This window comes from Poecilia formosa, unplaced genomic scaffold (genome assembly GCF_000485575.1).
Source record: "Poecilia formosa unplaced genomic scaffold, Poecilia_formosa-5.1.2 Scaffold213, whole genome shotgun sequence".
Taxonomy (NCBI): domain Eukaryota; kingdom Metazoa; phylum Chordata; class Actinopteri; order Cyprinodontiformes; family Poeciliidae; genus Poecilia; species Poecilia formosa.
Window position 1 is genome coordinate 1,086,160 of NW_006800152.1, and position 23,673 is coordinate 1,109,832.

At 39.8% G+C, this 23,673-nt stretch overlaps 1 protein-coding gene and 1 long non-coding RNA gene across 2 annotated transcripts in view; both read right to left on the minus strand.

Moving 5' to 3' along the window:
- Positions 1-16,866, minus strand: part of LOC107838106 (uncharacterized) — a 23,141-nt gene extending 6,275 nt beyond the window's left edge. Inside the window, exon 1 of the long non-coding RNA XR_001664172.1 lies at positions 16,756-16,866. This is a non-coding gene — a long non-coding RNA (uncharacterized LOC107838106). The remainder of the gene's footprint in view (positions 1-16,755) is intronic.
- Positions 16,867-20,981: 4,115 nt separating this feature from the next.
- Positions 20,982-23,576, minus strand: LOC103148847 (RAD51-associated protein 2). Its single transcript, XM_016679483.1, has 3 exons — positions 23,292-23,576; positions 22,868-22,948; positions 20,982-21,594 (listed from the first exon to the last, which is right to left on the minus strand). The coding sequence occupies exons 1-3, from the start codon at positions 23,410-23,412 to the stop codon at positions 21,476-21,478; spliced, it is 321 nt and encodes a 106-aa protein (XP_016534969.1). The 5' UTR covers positions 23,413-23,576; the 3' UTR covers positions 20,982-21,475.
- Between the last annotated feature and the right edge of the window lie 97 nt (positions 23,577-23,673).

The following is a 23,673-nucleotide window of genomic DNA, read 5'->3' on the forward strand; positions in this document are numbered from 1 at the left end:
GTCTAGCAAAATGTTTTTACGTCAGGCTACAATAGAATGTTCAGTTCCAATGGTATCAATGACATCAGCAGTGATGTCATCACTCTATGATATCATAAGGGAATCTCTCTCTTGAATGTAGCTCACAGGCAGCGTTTTCTCAGACCTGTTCCACAGTTCTATCAGGACAGATCACTCTTCAGAGCACGTTCGAATTTTATCGAAAAGAGCCGGATATCGATTCCAGATATTACACGCCTTTCAGAGAAGTGAGAATTTACCAGAATATCGACATGAAGCAACAGCAGATTGCTTGTGAACATGAAGCTTTTCCAGCTGAGCTTTCATGGGGTCGACATGATGGACCTCAACATCCAAGTCAACTACGACGCTATCATTTTCCCTTTGGAAGATGACAGCGACAGCCCCATTAAGCCGGAAGATGAATCAGCAGAGGTCCAGGGGGAATCAAGTCCTTCCGGCGACTTGGAGAGTCCAAGATCATTGGAAGTCGAGCAGAAAACGACTCCCTCTGCTGGCTTCAAGATCACCCCCTTAGTGGAAGACTTGAAAGAGACGAGTCAACACTTCAAAGATCTCAAAAAGCAGGTAGATGATCTTAAAAAAGAAGTGCAGAGTAAGATTTTTTGAACTCCATGAGGAAAGAGACTGAAGGATTGCATATCAGGCTGAAGTCAAATCACAGCAAGAGGAGATTCAAAAACTGCAAAAAATGTTGGAAAAAGAACGTCGCTTGCAAGTCAAACGTGACCATGGAAGAAACGTACTACAGATTACAGGTGTATCAAAGGTTTCTTGCTCTTCCAAAGTTACAACCGACAAGAGTATTCTTCAACAGCTGGACTACTTCAAGAGGGAGGCCGAAAAATACACCTAACCCTCACATCATACACAGCATCACGATGGACACATTTTTTAAATAACTGCCTGTTTAGCCTGGAATCAGACATTGTTCAATCTGGAATGTGTGTCTCTCCACTCACGTCTGTATTTCTGCCAGAGTTATTCTAAGGACGGTGGAGTATCGGGTCGAGGACATTTTAAAAGACGCGGGTTGATAGCAACTCACCGCGGCTGCGTAGTGTCCGTCTCTAGGCAACTTTGACAACAGCGTTGGACCGTAGCGTACCAGGCATTCCAGAGGGTTGGTGGGGGTCCTTCATCTCCTGCCACGACAATTTAGCTGACCTTAATATTTCCTCTGTTTTATTTTGGTCATTATTGTTACACTTAGTGTTGATATGTGTGTGATAGGCGTGTCTATCGGACATTTATAGAAATACGGAACAAATCGTGTCCCGTATCAACTCAGTATGGGACACAACATTGATAAGCCAAATACGGAACGATTCTGTATTTTACAGGATGGGTGACAACCCGAGCTGCAGTACATAACTTTAATTCAAAAATATGCTTTCTCCATATTTGTTAAAGGTAAGGTAAGGTAATTTTATTTATATAGCACATTTTCAGCAACAAGGCAATTCAAAGTGCTTTACATGAGTTAAAAGGAGATACAAACAAAATAACAAACCAAAGGAAAGAAAAAAAGAGGAAAGAAAACTAATCTAATGTTGTTCTAAAGTATGTAAACTAGGTGCTCCTGTTCAGGGTTGCTAAGTATCTAATTCCATTTTTAAATAGTGAGTACTCTACAGTTTCTGATAAAATAAACTAATGAGTGACTGATCTAATTCCTTTTCTGTGTTAAAGTGAGTACTCCACAATTCTAAGTGTTGTAAAAGTTATAAATCCTTTTCTGGGTTAAAAGTAATATAAGCTATGCAGTGACTGTTCCTGTTAAGTATTTCTGGATTCCAAGTTCGTAGTTATTCTAATTCAATAGCTGTCATCATGTCGTAGCACTTTGTTATGAGACAGATAATCTGTGAAAACAATCAATCTCCTCCATCTCCTTCCTGAATTACTATTACTGGTTAAAGTACTGCACCGTTCTGACCAAAACAACCAATCACAACCAGTAGGACGCTCTTAGCACTGTCAATTAGCCTCATTCACTCACTGCTAAATGTGCTAATGGTGGAGAAACAACTTATCATTACAAGAAACCGTTTATCTGCCGCCATTAGCTATGCTAACTAAACTGAGCATTCACAGTTTGAATCTGCACAGCTCTATGCAATGCTAGTTTCAGCACAAATCAAAGGGGAGGAAAGATGAGCAGCACCATATGAGATTGTGATTGACAGCACTAAAACTCTCCTGCCACTGACTGGTTGTTTTTAGCACTGGGAGAAAACAGAGGAAATAGATTTTTCACAGATTACCTCTCATACCATACTGTCACAACATAATGACAGTTTTAAAAAAATATGTGAAAAAATATTTATATAAAAGTGACATACTGTAGCTTTAATTTAACTTAGGCGAGAACAGGTCAGGAGGGACGTGGGTTAGAGCTGCTGCTGACTGACTCGACTCATCTGTTGTTAAGTGGTAAAAGGAACCAGGGACAAGTTCAATATATGAATATGTTGGTCATTTTTTTCCTTAATTCATTAAATGCTAATGAAAAGGAGGTAAACAGTAGTTTGTAGCTAAGCTAATTATGCTAAATGGTTGATAATCTTACACAATCTACCCTCTCTTGGAGAAAAACTGGGTTATAAATTAACACTCTTGCCTTTTTCTCTCTCTCTCTTTTTTTTTTGAAAACCTGTTTTTCTAACTTTTCTTAGAAGCATAGTAACTGCCACAATCGTGCCACAATCGTTCGTGTCTTCCACTGACGTCACTCTCAAGCGCTCCAAGCAGGAACGAACCATTTAACGCAGATAGAGGGGGTGTTCAGGGCAAATATGGATGTGTGTTTTTTGATCTGGTAGTTGGAACATTAAGTTTTTACTGCTAAAATCAATCTTTGAAAATACAATATGATTAATTTTGTAATTGACAGGGCTCTGATTATATATATTTTTTATTTCTATGAACAAAAAATAATTAAATAGTAGAGAGCAATGTGAAAAACATAACAGATGTAAAAGTTAGAGTTGGCTGATAAGATGGTTATGTTAATAGCAGCTCTATTTCAAACTTCGCCCAAGGTTGACGTTGTAGATTGACATTCTCCTTTTTTCAGCGTCTTAATAACTTTTCCCAAAATATTTTTTCATAAGTTCAGTCAAACCTTTACGTTTCTCTTCTCTTTTTTCTGCGCACCAGACTTTACTCAAAAAGACTTTAAAGTCAGAAGCTGTATTAGTGGCCAAACCATTTCTGACACAGAAATGGTTTAGCAATTCAAAGAATAAAAACAAAAAAAGTTTGATGTGACACAATTTTTCCACATTTTTCCACATCATGCTATAGATATCAATTAGAACAGCTTAAAATGTCACTACGGGTGTTTTGTACAGGTGCCTTAGAACCGACCTTAAAAATTTATGTCTTCCTCATAAGAGGTTATATCTTTTAAAAAAAATGTTCCACTCAAATATTAGTGGCCGTACATCTCGCTGTGGTGATTTACATTTATCCACACGTACATGTCAGCTTTTGCAGAGGCTTTACCCTGTACACCTGCGTGCTGCTACAACTCCGGCTGCTTCGCTTCTCTGCTTCCCATCACCATGTGGCCTTTTGCCACTGTGAGCGCTGAGGCAGAGAGAAATATTGACGGGCTCTGTGTGGCACATGTAGGCGAGGTCAACGAAAGACCAGGCGAGTTTTACATGCAGGCTCATTCCTGCAGGAAATGTCAGAAAGAGTCCACCGGGAAACAAGACTATAGAAGAAACAGAACATTTTCTATGGTATACGTTTCCTAAACTCTGTCATGGCAGAGTTATTGCATCAAACATGTAGGAAAAAAAAGTAGGTTAAGTTTGAGAGAGCAGTTCAAATAAATTTCTGTCCGAAGCAAGAATTTGGGAAATCAATTGTTGGTTCACACTAGTGGTGAGAGAAATTGATTTTTTGGCACTATAGTGTTAACGATAAAAATGATTAAAAATAAACCATCATTGCTACTTTATTAGCTGACCGTATGGCTGTGACTGCATGGCACAGCATTAATAGCACCACAAACACAAATATTGTTCTTGAAAAACATTCCCATTTGAAATGGGATTCTTCATATTGGATAATTAAAGAGGTGTGATTTAAATCAGCATTTAATCATGTTTTCAAGAAAGCGTTATTCCTTGACACACTCGTGAAACAGAAAGTGGACAACATAGTAAAGATAACATTTCCGATGTTTTTCTTTACGTTATTGGAATTTATCGAGACAACGCTAAATCGCTATTTTTATTTTGATAAGAAAATTTTCACGATAATGAATAAACAAAGAGATAAAATGTCCAACCGTAGTTTTAATGACAAAAATGAAACATTGTTCCTTACTCTCTCTTTAGGCTTTCAGATGAAAGCATTTATCATGAGCAGTCTGTTATCTGAGGTTTGGCCTGTTGGTAACCCTGAGTGTAGGAACTCTACGTGCAGAACACGTGGAAGCCCTGAAGGCGTGTGCTCCTGCAACACCGCAGAACTAATGTGGGCGGCATACGTAAAGGTTCTTCATTATGCATACACAACCTTCGTGCCAAACAGAAAGATAGGGAAATATTTGGTGTTTGATTACGGTAACGTTTTGTCCTCAGTTTGATTGGGTGAGGGGATGGAGCAGAGTGAAAACGAGAGAGAAGCAAGGGGGAGGCTGGCGGTACGCACAATCACAAACATTTAATAGATTCATGCTATTTGTTTTTGCTGCATTGCAGCAGAAGTTCCCTCATGGTGTACTCTCTGGAAAGGAGGGAGAGTTAAAAAAAAAAAAAAAAAAAACGTGGCTGTCTAAAGAGTGATTTAACTCCTGGAATTAAAGAGGTTTTATTCTCACACGGTGAAGACTGAATTGGATTTATCGTTTTGCTCCTACTTCTGCTTGAATATAAATATTGATGAGATGTTCTTCTTAGATTCTTCCATTTTTAATTTGAGGTGGGGAAAAAAAAATAGTCTCATAACCGCACATCTTTATCTTCCATAGACTCATATCATAAATCCGCTGAAACTCTGTTTTAATTCATTGAAAGCGCTAATACCTCACACATTCCTAGGGATTTTTATGTCTTCATCCAGACCAAGGCAGTATATTAGTCCTCTTCACTAACACAGGCATCCACCTGTGTTCATTTAATCTGGGAGAATTTCTGTCTGCTTCTCTGTGATTTACAAAGATTTTTCCAACACTTCGTTCTCCCTGCGCGGTAAATCAGCCATCTCCTGGACAGTTGCGAGTCAACAAGTGTGATGTTGGGTCAGTGTTTCAACAAAACCTCAGGAGGACGTCAAATACTTCTGTGCTGTCTGATATTGTAGCTGTGGTTCTTCTTTACATTTTGTTCAAGGCGGAAGGTGGTGTTGAAACCTTCCTTTCTGGTATAGAACTGGGACGGCCCTTCCTTCCTGTGTGTTGGAGAAACAAAAGCAGTATCCAAAGATACAATGTCATCACTGCCATCCCTTTGGAAGGCACTGACATTCTTGGCAGCTTTCAAAGAGCTCTTCAAAGCACACTTCATCTTCAGGGTTGGCTACCCCTCCACAACTCATCCAAATCATAATTTCTAACACTGACGTTGGTGTTGCCAAGGAAAGACCCATAGTCGAGGAGGTAGGAAGGAGATTTCTTAACAGCACTTGAGGTGATACGTTTCCTTGTCTGTGAAGCATGCCACAAAAGTTCAGCATTGCTTTGTCAGCGTTCACACCAGTCCTGTCTAATCTGCATTAATCGAAGTCCAGTTTGTTTGTCTAGAAAGTCCAATTTGTTTGGGGAGGCATGAATGCTGAACAAAACTCTGATGTGGACCAAAAACCCGAACTCTGGTCCTCCAAAAACCGAGGTCTTGTTTTGGGTGAAGTGAACTCTGGTGCAGTTCGACTGTCAAAATGACTGGAGACTGCTCCAAAAATAGGAAGCAGATGACACCCCAAAACGTTTTGTCACAGCAAAGTTTGCATCAAGTGATACTCAAATGTTTGTCGTGGTTGCCTGATTTTCCTTTCGTCCACTTGTCAAACCACCTCCACATTGCTTAGTATTTCAAACACATTTGATAAATGTTTTTGTAACAGGATAATCAATGTTATTCATTTAACCTGCAGTGTCCAGATTTCATGCTCCGGCTGACCGGCGTACATCCGTCATCTGTACATTTCTAAAGGCCCGGGGTGTCTGAGGCCAGCTATGTTTGGCCAAGACCGCCGCGCAATACAAAGATCAATGATCGGCGAGGTGAGAGGGAGCACTGAATCACGGGGGCTCGTGTGGAATGAGAATACGTCCGTGGAATCAATGGGCTATAAACGGTTTCGGTGACAACGCCGTCAGCTTCCCTCGGCTCCACAAATAAAATAAATACACCCAATTAAGTACCAAGAGGAAAGCTGACTCAGAGTCTCTGAGCAAAACAAATTAAAACCGAGCAACAGATAATGTTTGGAGCAGCTCTGAACAAATCAAACGTTACTGATCAAAATCAATACTGGTGTGCTGCTGAGCGTAGTGCTTCATAATTGTGTCACCTCAGCAGCTCTAACGGTGTATCAACCCTGGATTTAGCTGTGATTTTTAGTGTGTGATCATTCAATGCACCAGTTCTTAAAAACGATGTACGTATCACTGTAACTAATATTTTTTTTAGACTTTCTTGTGAGAAAATGTAGGAGATGAAAACAGACAGAGTTTATGATTGGGGCCTGCCCATGCAATGAATGGTAGGAACCTATTATTCTTCACCCAGTAAGGCGTTTCTTTAATTGGGGCCTGCCATAGCATTACATAGGGAAGGGCAGTGACTGCCTTGCGAAGCTATTATGTTTATTGGGAATCGGAGTTACCATGGCGAAGTAAAAAGCAAAAAACGAGCGAAATTTCCAACTGCCGAAACTTAGAGTGTAACTGAAACCAACTGCTGTTCTGTGTGTTATAGAGGAGGGTCTCTCACATATCTGTGCGAGTATTATACAACACTATCTCTGTTTTTCTCTCTTGTGGGGCTGTGAGAAATTTTGTGGATGTGGGTTTTTGTGGCGTTTTGTCTAGCGCCTCTATAGGGTGTCTGTTCTCTCTTTTTTTGTGCTTTTTGTTTTGCTCTCCTCTCATCTTTCCTCGTTCAAGTCTTTGTTCAGTTTCTTGGGATTGTCCCAATTTCACCCTCTTCCTTTTTTAATTTTCCTCCCTTGCCTCCAAAAGTCACCGTTTTAGGCTTTCCGGCCCACCTCATCATCCTTTTCCCCTTTTCCAACAACGATCCCATCAATCTCTACTTCAGACATGCTGGCCAGTCAAAAGATGCGTCGCCCCCATCATAAGAAATGAGATCAATTGGCCAAAGCGTATTTAAAACAATGGCATCTGTTGAGTGGGGGAATGTGAAGGCAGAAGAAACAAATAACGAAAAATGAAGAAATTAAAGGATTTAGAAGCACACTCGACATGTCTGCAGTGGAATTTTGAGAACAAGTCCTGAACGATGGCTCATCATGCTTCATTCTGCGTGTCATGCATAATTACTTTTAGATCTGTTCCTATGGAAACTGTAATGCTTTTTCGGCCTGGCAAAAAGGGATGTTTCATCACCTTTGCCTCCTCATGTTTTGGCTCACCATTATGGAGTTTGGATCCAGGGGGAGGCCCACAGGGGACCCAGTTGCTTGGGCTTCACAGGACAAACCACACAGCTCAGGAGAAATGGGGACTGCAGGAGCTTCATTTTAAGAAAATGTTGAAAGTAAAGCTCTCCCAGAAAAAGAGAACGAACAGACATTGGCTTGTATGTGTGGATTAAAGTATCATGAAGGGCAAATTCACCTTGTCTGATGAAAAAATAACTGTTTTAACCAGCTACTTGACTAACACCACGATAAAAAGTATATTTATGTCTAAAGCAACCTTTTATTATAGATGTCAGACAGCTACAAAACAACATTAATGCCATAATAAAACAGTGTGCTTTATTGCCTTTTAGACTCTCTAAAAGGCAATACCTATTCTTACTTAAATTAGGTTTGTGTGTGCTTTACTCAAGTCTCACTAAATTGTTTATTCAACTCAAGTAATGTGAGTAATGTACATGTTTGGTCTGAGAAAGGTACAGGACAAAGTCATTTTGAGTAAACTGGATTTGATTATTTTTGTTACTGGAGCAAATGCTTCAGCTCAGCAGTGCACAGTAAAGTACAGGAAGCTTCCAGAACGGTTGTGGACTTGCACATTGGAAGAAGCAGAGCTTCTCTAAAGGTGAGTTATTCGTCTTCAATATATTTTCATGTGTCATGTATGCCTTTACTACTCGCATATATGGTTACAGGTTGATTTTTCTTTAAAAAGATCATGCATAAAACTCTTTGCAGGCTAATATGCTAATGTTAGCATGGGCTCCTGGGTCCAACATTAGCTAAAACTGCTACGCCTTTTACTTGAGTGCCTTTAATGTTTTTGTCCATTGTTGTGGAAAAAAACTACTACCAAGCACTGTTCAGGTAAAATCACTCAATCAGGTTTATTTATGAATTGTGCACAACTCAGAGGATAATCAATCATGAAGCAATTGTGGATAGAAAGCTCTGCCAGGCAGAGATAACACATGAGTCTTATATAAAAGGACATTTCTACAATTTTTATGGTGAGAAATGAAAAATGACCCCATACATTTTAAGACATTACATATTCATACAGTCATTGAAACATTATTCTGTATGATGAAACAAAAACATAAACGCAGGATACGAAAAACCTACCGGCATTCATCCATTCATTGTTTCACTTCTGTTAGGTAGGAAAATTTACCCTGCAACCTCTCCTTGCAAGGGAGACAGTCATCGATAAGTTTTGTCATCTTTCACAAAACTTTAAAAGGAGAAATTTGAAATAATGTATTTGGAAGTAAAGTACCAGCGGAATACCAAACCGTTTTCTAAGTAATATTTCTAATTGCTTAAATAAGTAATTATTTTAATCCCAAATTCTTTCCTGCAAAATAAGTGCATCTATTTCAATCTCTTAGCAACAGATTACCAACAGATATTGTTATTGTTCAAAAACATAAAATTTGTTCTGCTCTTTTGAAATACTACTTATCTTACACTATTTAATAACAATTGTGCAGCTGGTGAATTTTGCAGAAAAGTATTGTTTTTTTGTTTGTTTTGTGGTACCAGTAGAAAACGCTCATCTCTTAACACCAAATTAATTATTTTGTGTTTTTTTTAGGTGTAGAGTAATAGGTGCCTTGCATGCATTGCATGGAAGCATTGAAAAACAGTGTAAACGTTGGTGTTTATGCTATGACAAAGACTGACTTTTTTATTACAGGTTACCTTTGAAAGTGCTTGATTTCACTCAATTTTATTTTGGGGTATCTAAGTAATAAAGACTACTCAAATGCACCCCAGATTTTTCAATTAAAAAATAAATAAGTAAAATTATAAGATTATTTTGATTCCCCAATAAAATATCAGTATTAAACTATAATACACAACCAATAGGTGAAACATGACAAACTATGACTCAGTTCAAAGGGTGTAAATAACAGTATTTTGTTGACTACTCCATTGCAGTGATGGAGAAAGACTTTATAACTGCAAATTACATTAATAGGCAGGACAAATTCAGGGTATTAGGGATAATCCCTACTCACTTACACTTGGTGGATAACTGAACACTGCTCCCTGACATTGTGGATCAACTTAAGAGAAGCAGTTTCCTGAATTTGGACAAAGTTGCTTTTCTGTTCTCTGTTGCTATTTCCTCTTTAGAGAGGCCAGCAGCATACCTTGTGGGTATTTACATTACTATTTATTTGAGATTCGATTAGATTCAGGAACAAGGAACAAGCCATAGAAGATCAGTTTCTGTAGTGTAGTGATTATCATGTTTGCTTCACACGGAAAAAGTCTCTGGTTCCAAACCAGACAAAAACAGTTTTTCCAGGTTATATTCATCACAGGGTGTTGTGATAAGATTAGATCATTCGGACACCTGCTACAAACTCTCTGCATCGCCAACAGTGCTGTTTACATTATATCCAATCTGCTGACCCAGTCACAGGATGGTGGAGTGATGGAGTTCAGGGGTTGAGGTCGGACCCAGTCGGTGTGCATCTGACTCACCCAGTCGGTGAGTCAGGTGGGGTCCTGCGTCCCCACCTGACTCAGTGAGACCTGCAGTCTCAGTGGCTCTGCTGGTCCCAGCTCCGTCCTGTCTCTGTTGCTCCCTCCACCCCTCTGTCTTTCTCCTACTCCTACAACCTGGACAGAATGGTGGCCCTGGCATGATCTGGAGTCTAATTTTTAAGGCGTCTGACCAAATTACGCCTGGTCCACTTAGAGGCCACTTCAAATGGGGCTTCCCAGTCTTTTTTCTGAAACCCAAATGAAGTCGGAACCTCCTAGTCTAAACAGTGTTGGTAGTGGTCTCTTGGTGAAAGTCCAGTCCTTTGCGTTGCCAGCTATCATATCTCTGGTAGGCTGAGACGGAAAGGCTGACACCATGACCGCAGTCAGATGCTGGTCGAGTTTCAGTAGCGGATAATGCTCAGTCTCATTATTAGATGATGTACATTTTTAATTATTATATGTAGGATTCTTACTTTTAGTTTAAAGTCAGGATCATCAGACAGGGGACCCACTAGTTGTGGGGGTAAAGGGGCTCCACCCCGTTGGTTAAACACTGGCCCTGGGCCTCTCACCTGACTTCTGTAGCCAGTTGTTGGTGATCTGCTTCCATCACTCCTGAACCGATTTGGGGACGCCAGTAGCATCCTCTCTGTAGTCAGATGATCATTCTCAGTTCATCTCCGTGAACCGTTGGCAGTTTGGTGGTGTGCGTGCACCGGACTGGTCATGTCTGGTGTACCCGTGGAGTGCAGCTGCGTTGCTATGGTCCTGTCTGCACAGCAGGGGTTTGATGTCTCCATCACACCTTCTTAGTTCATCATGGCGGCGCCTGGACGCTCTCCATCACAATTTCTACCACATGTAGGAATCTTGAAAATAAAACCTTCGAATCGTGACGAGAACTTTTCCTTTTCAGAGAAGAAAAAGTTCTCCTCTGATTTTCTGTAAACTTACCAAGTAGAAAAGACAAGCAAAATATCTATTTTTCTTGACAGAAACGCATGTTTAGGGGAAATAAAAAAGAAAATATAGACATTAATTGACGGAAACTCATATGTAAGGAAAAGGAAAAACTAAATATATATTTATGCTTTTATTTCTTATTAAAACATATATTTATGCTTTTATTTCTTATTATGTCGATTTTGGTCCTCCGTACCACCGGTGCTTTCAACGGCAGCTCATATTATCGGTGGAACGTGACCTATCACAGCCACCAGGGGGCCCCCAAGAGCAATTTTGTTTTTCTTTTTGCATGTATAAAGAATTTGTACTTGATCAAATATATATTATTATGTAAAAGAAAATCCACAAGTTTGTAATAAAATTGTTTTTGGCCATATAATCATATAGAAATCATTACAAAAATAAAAAAATTCCACTAAGCGGACCCTAGTCTATAGTTTACTTATGTCTTGGACAGGTGTTCTGAACTGAAGTTAGGATAGTTACGTGATTGTGTGTACAAAATAGCTCTATGTGCTTGGAAAATGCATAAAGCTGCCCTTTTTTTAAATAAGGATTTAGTTTAAAAAGTGTTTGGCTACTCAAGAGGAAAAAGTCCAAATATCATTCACCAGACAAGAGGTGTGTGCCTGGCATCCCTGTTAGGTCAACCATTCACAGAGCTCGGCAAAAACAACAACAAAAAAACAATCCTAGATCTGATCAGAAACAGAGAAGCTGCTGATGTGTCATCTATTTTTGACTGCAGCCTTCTTCTCCAAAGCATCACACTGCGAGTGCACTAAGCCACGGCCCTACAACAGAATAAGCGTTATTTGATTGCCTCAGCCATCAAATATTTGATAATACCGTCTCGGAAAGCCGGCAGCAGTCACATCTACTCAGAAAAAGCATCCGTTTTCTGTTCAGTACATTCCCAGTTGTAACGCGGGGTCAGCTTTCAGAAGAAGAGGCTAATGTCATACTATTTAAAGCATCACATTTCTGCAGCAGTCGGTCGGCGGGAGTCGTTCCAAAATAGATTAACTCCCCAGTTCGTGGCCCGTGATGTTTAGCGTCTGACTTGTGGGTTAATAGCATTTATTAATAGAGGCAACTCATTAAAACGGTGTCTGTTTTTCACCCGGATTAACAAACCAAACCGTGGTCCCCCGAAGATAGGGGGGACAAATTCCCCAGTGAGTATCCTCTGCAGATTACCGCCATTTCCCATCATGCCTGCAGGGTTAGCTGAGAGGCAGCGAGCGATTAGTCATCGGTTTCTGGGAATTCATGACAGCCCCTCATTTTCACGTCAGCTCAGTGACAGTGCGAACGCACACTCTGAATGTGTTCTGTTTTAATCGGCCCCGCATGAACATGTTAGAGAATTTGGAACGACTCCGCACTCACCGGACATCCATTAGAGGCTTTAAACGTCCTCTTGAATTGTCACTGATTCTGATGAAAATGTGTTTTTTTCTTTTTTTTCTTTTTCTTTTTGTCTCTACAATGTTCATATTTGAGCTGCAGAGTGTTGTTTTTAGTATCAAATCTGAGCTTGGGAGACAGCTGGGACACAAAAGGCCAGCGTTCAGAGTGTGGGAGGATTAAAATGGTACTGTAAGCATGTAAGTAATGAAGTACCATAATGGAATTATGGGAGATTTCTGTTGTTAATTCAGGCCATTACTAAATGGTTCCACCTACACTCTTTTAGCTGATAGGCCCTGGCCCTGATTCAGGCACCACACACTCATCTGGACTCCCAAAAATATCTGTCAGTCTCATCACTCTCCCAAAGAATTCACTGATGCCCACAACACTTGACGTTGTGGACAGTAGAAGCCATCATGCCATGAAGGTAAAATTTTACAACCATGTACTCTCTGTCATAAAGTAAAATATTCGGCGGGAAACAGTGCTCACATTGAAATGTTTTGTATACAACACCTAGCTGATAAAGTTGAGATCTACCACTAAATAGTCGTAGGATGAGTGGCGTGACTGCTGGTGGTGGCTGCGTTGGTGGAGAAGAAACGGTCAAACTTGCTGGCATCCATTTGCATTGTGGGAAATGAAGGAATTTGTCACAAGAAATGTAGACAAACGCTACGTTCGACTATGAAATGTCAACCGTCCGTTGACGGTATGTGAGGAGTCAGTAGCTGCGCTTTCATTGCGAATGTTTGCAAAATTTTCAACTAATGTCAAAAGGACAATTTCGCAATTGCGGTGTTTCCATTAAATAAGAAACCCAATTAAAATCACAAACAAATGTGTTTGTTCACGCATCAAGACATTAAAAAACATGCTTCGCCATCATCCTCCAACTACTTCCTGTCGCCTTTTTCTTTGTGGTTTCTGCCAGTAGCAACATCATGATTATTGATCACGAGTTTTGCGAAATTTCGAAATGGCCAAAAAACAAAAACAACAAAAAAATAAATACACCATCCTAAAGCGGCAGGATGATGAATGAGAGTTTTTCAGAATTGTTGAGTTTCCATCAAGCAAATTTATTTTCGAAATGTCAAACTGTGCAGTTATATGGTCAATGGAAACGCAGCTTGTGCGGCTCACAGAGTACAACAGTGAACCTGATTAAGTGGGAACTAGAGGTGTGCCGATCGATCGGCCACCGATCATAATCGGCCGATTTCCGTGAAAAAGTATATCATCGGTGATCACTGCGCATAAAAACAATGCCATACTTGACGGAGTTTGGCTACATCTAGGCTCACTGCAGTAAAAAACAGACATATGGAGGATCAGATAGCAGGTAAAGCAGCGCACAGCTACAAACACTCACCCGGATTATCATGACGGTCAGAAAGCTAAACAAATAACCCGCAAAATTATTTAAGTCTTCGAGCTGCGATGTAAGACGCTGGTTCTGCTCTTCTGTTGAACCGCTGCTACGATACAAGTAGTAATATTTGACAGACGGAGCGCCGCTTCTGCTCCACCTGGTAGTGACTCTCACCGAACCTATTTAAAGCTGCAGCATCTAACTTTAAAAAAATTTATTTTACATATGTATTAAAACTTTCGCTGTCCTAACATGAGACAAATAATCTCTGAAAAAATAATCGATCTCCTCCCTGTTCTGCATAATTACTCCACTCAGTCAGAAACAGCCAATCAGAACTAGCAGTAATCAGCTAGCCGCCATGCTATCAGGAAGTTTTCATTCAGTAACTCTGGATTGTTTATTATAATGGATCCTGTATTTGAATGTTAAATTTTATACTTGAATCTTTTGGCAATGTTGAGAGGTTTTATTTTGACTTTTTGCATTATTTAGCCTCTTCAGAGCCTTCATATGTTGTCAGTCTGTTAAAGATAGTATTACCGATAGCAGTATAATTTCCACAATGCCTGCTTCGTTTTTTTTCTTGGAAAAAGTTATTAAAAACAAGTTTTTGTCTAAATTAAGGTGAATTCATGGTTCCTTTTTCCACATAATGTAACCGGTAGTGCTTATGATTAAAAAAATAATAATTATGTGATCGGTATCGGCGATCGGCCGAAATCGGCCCTCATGGGTGATCGGAATCGGAATCGGCAGGAACAAACCTGATCGACACATCTCTAGTGGGAACCTTAACACAACTGTAGTTGTACAGTCCGGCAATAAGTGGGACTTCCACTGGTCTTCTTACACAGCAACTTAATGAGCTGACGAGCTTTAAGAGAGGAGGAATGGCTCTTCCCTTAAAGGAATCACGACAAACAGTTTGTAAATTGTATTAGGAAGATTAAAGAAGTAGGACTGTATGCAGTGATGTAGGGGTTTTAGATACACTTGCATATTAAGGCGTGAGACATATTTATAATGATATTATCAACAAAGAAAAACATCAATCAATGGCTTTGACATCAGTTGCAATGTTGGATCCAAGCCAAGCCCACAGGCGACAACAAACCTTCGCTAAGAGCTCCGGACAGCTTGTCTGCAGAGCATCCCACCTCCCACACCGGGGTCTCTTTATTTGATCTAACTGCTGTCATGACTCAGCTCGGGTCCCGTTTACTCAACCAACGCTTCTGTTTGTTTCTCCCAGACAGGTCTGCTGCTCAGTCATCGCCAATTTAATTAGAGCTGCTCAGGGTTAGGGGGGGAAAACAATAACACGGCACTGTGTCATAACACCAGACTGTGAAATCCTCTTATTGTCCTTTCTCTCGGCCCGCTCCGCTTTCAGCTCTGCTCAGCGCCAAAGCAGGGAGACTACGGTCCGGGTAGATCTGTACGTGAGGCGGCGCTCAAATGTATATTTGGATATTCCCAAACGGACCTCTCTAGGGGGGGTCGGTGTGGCGTGATGGCAGCGACGGCACAATATTCCACACAGTCAAAACATTTAGTTCTGCTCACTTTCACGGTTCTACAGTCCAGCACTGAACTGCAGCAGAGTGTGTATTGTTAGTGTGAGTCGAGCGTGTGTTTCTGCTACTGTGACCCTGTGATTGCTATTGATCTGCACTTGGGGAGGAAATAGCGAGGCTTGGTCTGGAACGTGTGTGAGTGAAAGCGAAGAGCTAGATGATGCTCTGCTGTTCTGTTCGTATTTTGCTTTGGATGGATGCTACAATCTGTGGTGCACTCTGCTGCAGCCAGCTTAAAGGGATGGTTCATAACTGTTGAGGTTAGCATCTGTTCAGAGGTTTGGAAAAGGACCTGTTATGCAAATTTCACATTTTGGACATTTTTATACTTCCTCTGCCGCTTCTAAAAACTGTCCGTTTAACCCCCCCCCCAAAAAAAAAACCTCCTTTTTTTTTCAATAATCAATTAATCATTCAAGTTTGTATAGCACATTTCATTAAAAAAAAGTGCTTTACATACAAAGTCATCAACAATTGAAACATTGCATTTTGCAGAGTGCCGTCATTATACATCAAAATGTTGCTTAGTGATTCATTTATTATGGTACAAAAGTAACTGTAAACAGGTGGGTTTAAGGAACTCAGTGTTTCAGCTGTTTTGTAGTTTTCTGGAAGTTTGTTCCAGATTTATGGTTCATAGAAGCTGAATGCTCCTTCTCCATGTTTGGTTCTGGTTCTGGGGATGCAGAGCAGAACCAGAACCAGAAGGTTGAAACAACAACAGCAGATCTGTAGTGTATTGTGGTGCTAAGCTGTTCAGTAATTGACATTTTTTGCTGTCTGGAAGATGAGCTGTTTCAAAAACCTCCTGATTGTTAACCCTTTAAGACCTAAGTTCCAAATCGCTGCCTGGATGTACGTATTTTCTTGCTTTAATTGTATGCAATACTTTAAATGTCCTGTGAGTAAATATATTTCTCCTTTTGTCCATAATAACTGAAACTTTGAATATCTAGTTTTTTATGCAAGTTACCGTCTATTAAGAGAGAGCCCCTCAGATTAATTTCACTCCCTGCTACAGCGATGGTGAAATTACCGTAAAATAACCCAATATCGGTTGGAAAGAGCAACGTCTCCCCTTTCAGAAACCGTTGGAATTTTTCCGATAACGCAAAGTGCGGTAGAATTATGGTACTGCAAATTTGGTGATATCATCGCCGATACATTCGGTCTGGAAGCATTAAGTCACAATCAACAGGCACCCTGGCGTTGCCTAGCAACCGAAACAGAGTTCCAGCCCGTTTCGTCAAATGGGTCTATTGCTGTATGCACAATGGATGCTGGAAAAGACAAGCATTTTACTGTTGACTTACCATCAAGAAACCACTCACGGCATTCTTGTTGGTTGTGCAGGAAGCTCCACTTCTGCTTTTCAAAGACAAGACGTCTTTGATAGATCAGACATTCTAAGAGGGGATCTCAAGTATTTACAGATTTGAAGTATTCACAAGTAGCTTTGATCCCAAACCCTTGCAAACGCCGGGGGTCTCCTGTGTTTATACAGAAAATACCCTGAACTGCTCATCATTTTGAACAGAACCAACTGTGAGTTATTGTTTTAACAGGAGAGCTTCTCCTTTTGCTTATATAAGCGAAGCTGCACTGAAAACACTGTTGACAACATAAAAAAAGCCTTTTGACAGCAGTGGACACATAAAGACCCCAGAGCGTACTTGTTGAGGATAAAGCGGTTGTTTTCCCCTCACATAGAAAAAAAATAAATAAAAATCAAACCTTTATTTTTATCTGATGAAAAAATGCTGGGGCTTTTTCTCTGCATTGCTTGTTTTTCGACGTTATTTTTCTTTTTAACCTTCGAGAGCCAGAAAAGATCTAAAATAATATTCCATCTCCTCTTGCATGGTGTTGAAATATTGAGGTCAAGCCTTCTGATGCCCATTTCTTCTTATTAGTTTCCAAAAGTAATCTCTGTAATAATAGGCTTGTGTGTTTCTTTTTTACACCACGGACCCATGAAGAGGGGGCATTAAAAAAAAGCCCCATTTTGTTATTTGGACTCTTCTCTCCTGCCTGATGAAAATAAATGAATCTGTATGTGTAGCCTCACTTCTTCTCTGCTCGTTTTCTGTGTTGGATCTGTGATTTATGTCTGGATGAAGTTGGTAAGAATGAGAATTGCGTGAGAATATTGTGCGGGAAAATAAGAAGCAGGTTAAAAAAAAAAAAAAACTATTACAAAAACATTCGACATACATTTTTGTTAATTTTTGACATGATCCACACGTTTGCATTTCTGATTTTTAACTTTTTATTTTGACACATTTTAAGTTTGCTTCATTTTCTTTCGAAAAGACAGGAAGACGTCTTAGTTTAAATATTTGTGAACCTAGAAACGGACAAGAAAATCTGTTAAAGGCAGCAGAAGAGTTGAAAGATCGAAGCAAATTCATGTATTTGAACGGCCCAGTCAAAGTCACACAGTTAAAAATCTGTAGTAAGCATGAGCAAAAAAAAAACCAACAACAATAATTTGATATTTTGGTGGTAGTTTGACCTAATGTGAAGAGGTTCACATTTAAAAGGCACACTAAAAAAACATAACAGGTGATCCAACTGAAAAAAATGAGTAATTTTGTTACAATTAGTCAAATGAAGGTTATCAAAATAAATATATTCAGTATAAACAAATGTAAATAAAGTAAGATTGACAAACTTAATTCAATTTCATGTAACAAATTCACTACATTTTATGATGTTGGAGCTCCATTCTCTCTTTTTTTAGTGTAGGATTACTTTAACAAGGGACTGTAATCTGTGAGACGGATCCAAGGCGACACCTGGAAAGGAACTTTTAAAAAAAATAAAAATAGGAAACCCCTGCCTTCATTTGAGTCTCTGAAGTCATCTCTGTTTCTAAAGCTTCTTTCATGCTACACACACACACACACGCACATACACAGAAAGAGAGAAATAGAGAGAGAGAAAGAGAGAGAGAAAGAGCGTGAGAGGCAGTAGCTCCAAACAAATCTAGAACGGTGTTTGAGATAAAAGGAGACGGATGATGCAAGGATTCTTTTTTTATCGTGGGGAAAGCCTAAAATTTCAGCGGGGAAAATTATACCAGTCCAAAAAAAAAAACAACCAAAAAAACAACTGACTAATTTACCACCCAGCGGATGTAATTCCTATTAGCTCACTGGGTTTGCTAAAAGAAAACCCCTTTTTTTGCCAATGTGTATGAAAAACACAAACGAGAGAGATAATTTTCTATAACGACACACATTTCCCATTGTGTGTCTGGCAGCATAATGAGAGGTGGATTCATGTTGCTGCCTTAGCTCCCTCATTCGCTTCAAACAGATGGAACGACAAATGTTGCTCAGGTAACGTTTGTCACTTCTCGTGCGAGGAATTTCAGGATCAGTAATGACCTGCCTGGTAGGCTTTAGAGCTCGTTATGAACAGGATTGTCTTAAGCTGTAAAAACTCCAGGGTTTTCTTCAGCACTGCGACAAGGAAAGCGTAAATAATCAGCTGTTGTATTCATTAGCAGAAAATGAGAAATGGTCAAAATAATGGAAAAAGATGCGGCGCTTTGCAATGCAAAGAAAACAAGTTCATGTTCATTTAGAAACAACAACACTAATGTTTGAACTCAGGAAGAGTTCAGACATCAATATCTGAACTCTGAAACCAGGAGGTTTTCAATGGGGTTCAGTTGTTATAAAAATGTTGTATATAATTAATATGACTTCAAAGAAATTTGAGTTTGTAATTTAACTACAGATAAACTGCTGAACTTCACTAATTAGTTTCAATAAACCCACAATAATGGATCTTTCTCACAACGTTTTCCTGCTATTTCTTGCGTGTGCAAACTTAATGAATATATCTGAATCTAGACGAGACAAATTGGTATATTACTCTTTTTTGACTACTTGATTTGGCCTTGTTTTAACCTTTGAGATGATGGTCTAAAAACCCCAAGCTTTTTGCATAGATTAATATAATTAACAGATGTTTTTTTCAGGCTGCAGCAGTTGTTGTTCGAACAATCTATTTATGAATTCCCCTAACACGGAGCTCAAATAAGTTCCTCAGCAACAAACTGGAAACAATGTCCCACTAATGTTGCATACGTATATGTCAATGGCTCATTATTCTGTAATTCTGAAATGTGGCTGTTATGTAATAACGCATATGTGCCCTTCCCTCCCCCAGTGTGCTTCAAGTGAACTGTTACTAAAACTAGAGCATTACCGGCTCACGTAATCAATAAGCACAGATGAAATACCAGGAAGTGGGGCGGGGAATGTTTTCCAATTAAAGGGGGGGAAAAAATTAAACCTGAACTTTTGATTAGAGATAGGAAATGATCTATTTTGAAGGTATAAAAGAGAAAGGTGATAATAATAATAAACCAACCGACCAGCCTGTGCTGACATGTTCAACACTGGAAAAGTCTTTGTAAATAATTTCTCCCAGAATTGACCGACGATGCCTGATTAAGAGGCAGATGGAATGAGCAGCGGCAGAATTGAATTATTTTTGGAGAGCCGTCCCCCTTTTTCCTTGTTTCATTTTGATTTGTGACTCTGCCGTCTGCCAGCTGAGGCAGCCATCCCGCAGAAACAAAATGCCACCCCAAGCTCCATTTGCTGACAGGAAAGCCCGACTGTTTCCATTTAAAGCCATGATTAGGACCTGGAAGTGGCATGGTGGGGGGGGGGAGTGATTCTCCAACATCCCGCTGCTCAAAATGGCTCCAAAAACAAACAAAGAAAACCCCCAACGCACTCAGCAACATGTACCATTTCATCCCCGTATCGTTTCAATTAAATCTAAAAAAAAAAAAAGAGCTGGTAAATCTTATTTGCTCATTTCTTTCAATATTTGTTGTTCATCGCAAAATGTACAGCAGATCAAGAATATCCCACCTTTTCAGGTACAGTGAATGCAGCAGGATTTCCAGTTCAACTTAAGAGGAAATAAAGCTAAAGAGGCTGGACTTAGTGAAGAAAGAACAACTCAAACAATTTTTCTCTGTAGATTTAAACGACTTACCAAATAATCGAATTTCAAGACTTTTTGTGCAGCAGAAACCTGCCTTTGTTTTATTCTTTTTCAATAAATTCCTGAATTAATTATTAAATAAGATTTTTTTTTCTAGCAAACTAGTTGGGAATGATCAACCAGTACAATTCTGGCAAGTCATGAAGTACCTTGCAAAAGTATTGAAGCCCTTTGAGGTTTTTCACACTTTGTCACACGGGAGCCGCAAATGTTGATGTTATGTTTAGATTTAAAGAGAAAAGTAGGTTACCATTTTGAAGGGGTAGGAAAATAATACAAGACGTTTAACCAATGACAATATAAAAAAAAGAGAATGATTTTTGGGGGCAAATTAAATTAATATTAAAATCTAATTCCACCATTTTACATGGCTTAAAGACCACAGAGGAACCCTGGAGAACTTCTCAACTAGCTTTTCAAACACTATACTCTTTCTACATAGTCAAAGACAAGAAAGAATTTGATTAAGGTTTGTGCTATGTTAGACACAACGAAGCTCATTTAATGGTAAAAATAACAGAACACACAAAGAACATCATCACTCTAATGAAAACTGTCAGAATACACCCACACATCACAGGAACAATATGGACCTACAGCAAATATGCCTTCTGTTATGAAAACTGTCTTAATACAATAAAATGCATTAAAAATACAACGTAAACATTACAACAGGGAAGATTTAAATAGTTAAATATTACATATAAATAAATAAATAAGTAGATTTTACTTCAAGCAGCACCAAGCTGCTGCTGTTTTACTCAGCTGGTAACACACGCCCAACCACCACAGCTGCTAAATGTGACAAACGCCACATTGTGACAGAAGGAAACCAGAACCGACAGCAGAACCGTGTTAAATAACCAGAGACAACAACATCACACCTCTTGAACGTCGAAACCAAAACAGAACCCTGACAACATCATTTGGTCAAACAACACCCTCCGGGTCTCCGTATTTATTTGTATGGATGTGCGTGGTGGAGCTGTTTGGTCTTGGCTCGTTTTGAAAGTCCAACCCTGATTGGCCGCGTGCACGTCCTCAAAGGCTCCAGCCTCCTGGGTAGCTCTGGTGGTCCTGCAGACAAAGGGAGTGCTGGGGTTGAACTCTGTGTACACAGCGTTCCTGCTGCTTTTAAAGGTGTTTTCACAACTAATATGGAAGGCATGGTTCAATAGGGGATCAAAATTACAACATTTGTTTCAGTTTCTGCTGGTACAGTTTGTTTTCACGCTGCACTGCGTCAAACAAACCAAACTCTTTGAAAAACCTGTTCCCCTCACAGCCTGTGGGGGCGCTGCACCAAGAACTACTGAAGGAAACGACATGAAAACCTGAGAAGAAGCCACTGAGCACAACTTTCTTCTTCATGAAACGTAAACAAAAATGGAGTGGCGTCAGATTTTAGCGGTTGTAGGATTTCACTTTTGTGTTTGGTGAAAGACCATGAGCCATTTCTCACAGTAGTGTCAGACTCCCATGGTTGTTTTGGTTGGATTTACCCAGAAGGCCCTGCCTTGTTGTCCTCTTCCTGCTTTCGTAGCAGTATCTGGTCCGTTTGGCGTTCACATATGCATTAAAACCGCGCCACAATTGACTTTAACTGAACTGTCCTAAGCTTTTAGGTGCACCAGAGTTATGGTGCGTTCACACCAAAAGTGTTACATGCTTCAAAAACGCGTCCGATGCTTTGAGTTCGACGTGTGTGCACTTTGAATGCAGACGGTTGACATTTTGCTCTACACCTGGTGTTTTGCGCATCTGGTTAATGTTCAAAGTCTATATGGAGGCGCGATGAGCTGTTGTTTTCCGTTGGACGCTCTTGACGCGTCAAACTCCTCCACATAGACTTTGAATGTAAACCAGACACGCCTGACGTTTTTGGTGTAGGCAAACGGACTGGAGTTGGATTAAAGCGGACTACAAAGGGTTGGTGTGAATGGACCTAAAGAGCGTGTGTTTGTTGGAACATTTTGTTATACAGTGTAAATACTGCATTCGATTTGAAAAGATTTTAAAACTTCACTTTGAAGATTTTAAATATTTAAAGACAGCTTTACTTTGAGCAGATGCCATCAGACTGGTAATGAAGAAGAGGATTTGTTTCTACTGCTGTTAATGGGGATTTTCATGTATAAAACCTTAATCTATGTTGTTTCAACAGGGTTTGATGCACCTCATTTGCACCAGGCTATTTGTAATGAAGATGTGATATTTTTCTACACCTGCCAATTTCATTTTGACAACTTTTCTCTCTGATGTGAAAATCTCCCACACCTCCTGTGATAAGCCATCCTGGATTTGGCAAATATATAAAAGGCATGAGTCACAGCTTAAAAATGAAACTCACTGTGGCTCAGCTGCTCCAAGTCAGGCAGACGCATGAAGGATGGAGACCAAACTTTAACTTTCTGCTCCGCCTCTTGGGACTCTGAAAACAACATGATCACAAGTCAGGACTGGTCAAAGCTTACATTCTGACACTTTTCAAAATTTACAGAGTTTTCAGTGATTTTGAGCCTTTTAGTATAGAGTAAAAGACCTCTATGAAACAATGATGGATATTTCTACAGCTGTCAGGGTCTACAAATATAATCTGTTAAAATCAGGCAATGGATGGATGGATGGATAGATGGATGGATGGATGGATGGATGGATGGATGGAAGGATGGGTAAAAAGATATATTACAAGCAGTATCTGCAAGGGAAATTTTCAGTTTTTATAAATTTTGTACATATGAGTCAGAAAACTCACGTGTACGTTTAGATCTAACCTTTGCTCTTTTCTGTGGTGTCCATCGATGGTTCCTGCTCCAGGTTTCTGTTGAGAGGTACTTCCTGTTCGCCATCACTCCTGATAACCGGACAGGAGACGGCTGGATCAAGTCCACACATCAACAGGCCGTGGTCTTCAACAGCTTTATCTAAAAATGGACACGAGACAACTGACCTCTCTGGAGTCCAATAAATAATCACTGTATGGCTGAATCTAAATGTTATTCTATGGCTCAGATGGTTTACATATTATTTACCCTTTCTACACGAATCTTGATCCTTTGCACTCACCTTCCTCGCCTGTTTCTGGCATATGATATATTACACACACCAGTCTCTGGTTTGTTTTACCACTGAGACCAAGAACAGCAGATATTATTG

Coding starts and splice junctions, on each gene's coding strand:
- LOC103148847 (XM_016679483.1), bottom strand. CDS start 23,412: ATGTGTGGACTTGATCCAGCCGTCTCCTGTCCGGTTATCAGGAGTGAT. Junction 22,949..23,291: donor CACCACAGAAAAGAGCAAAG/GTTAGATCTAAA, acceptor TGTTGTTTTCAG/AGTCCCAAGAGGCGGAGCAG. Junction 21,595..22,867: donor CTTGGAGCAGCTGAGCCACA/GTGAGTTTCATT, acceptor CTTTGTCTGCAG/GACCACCAGAGCTACCCAGG.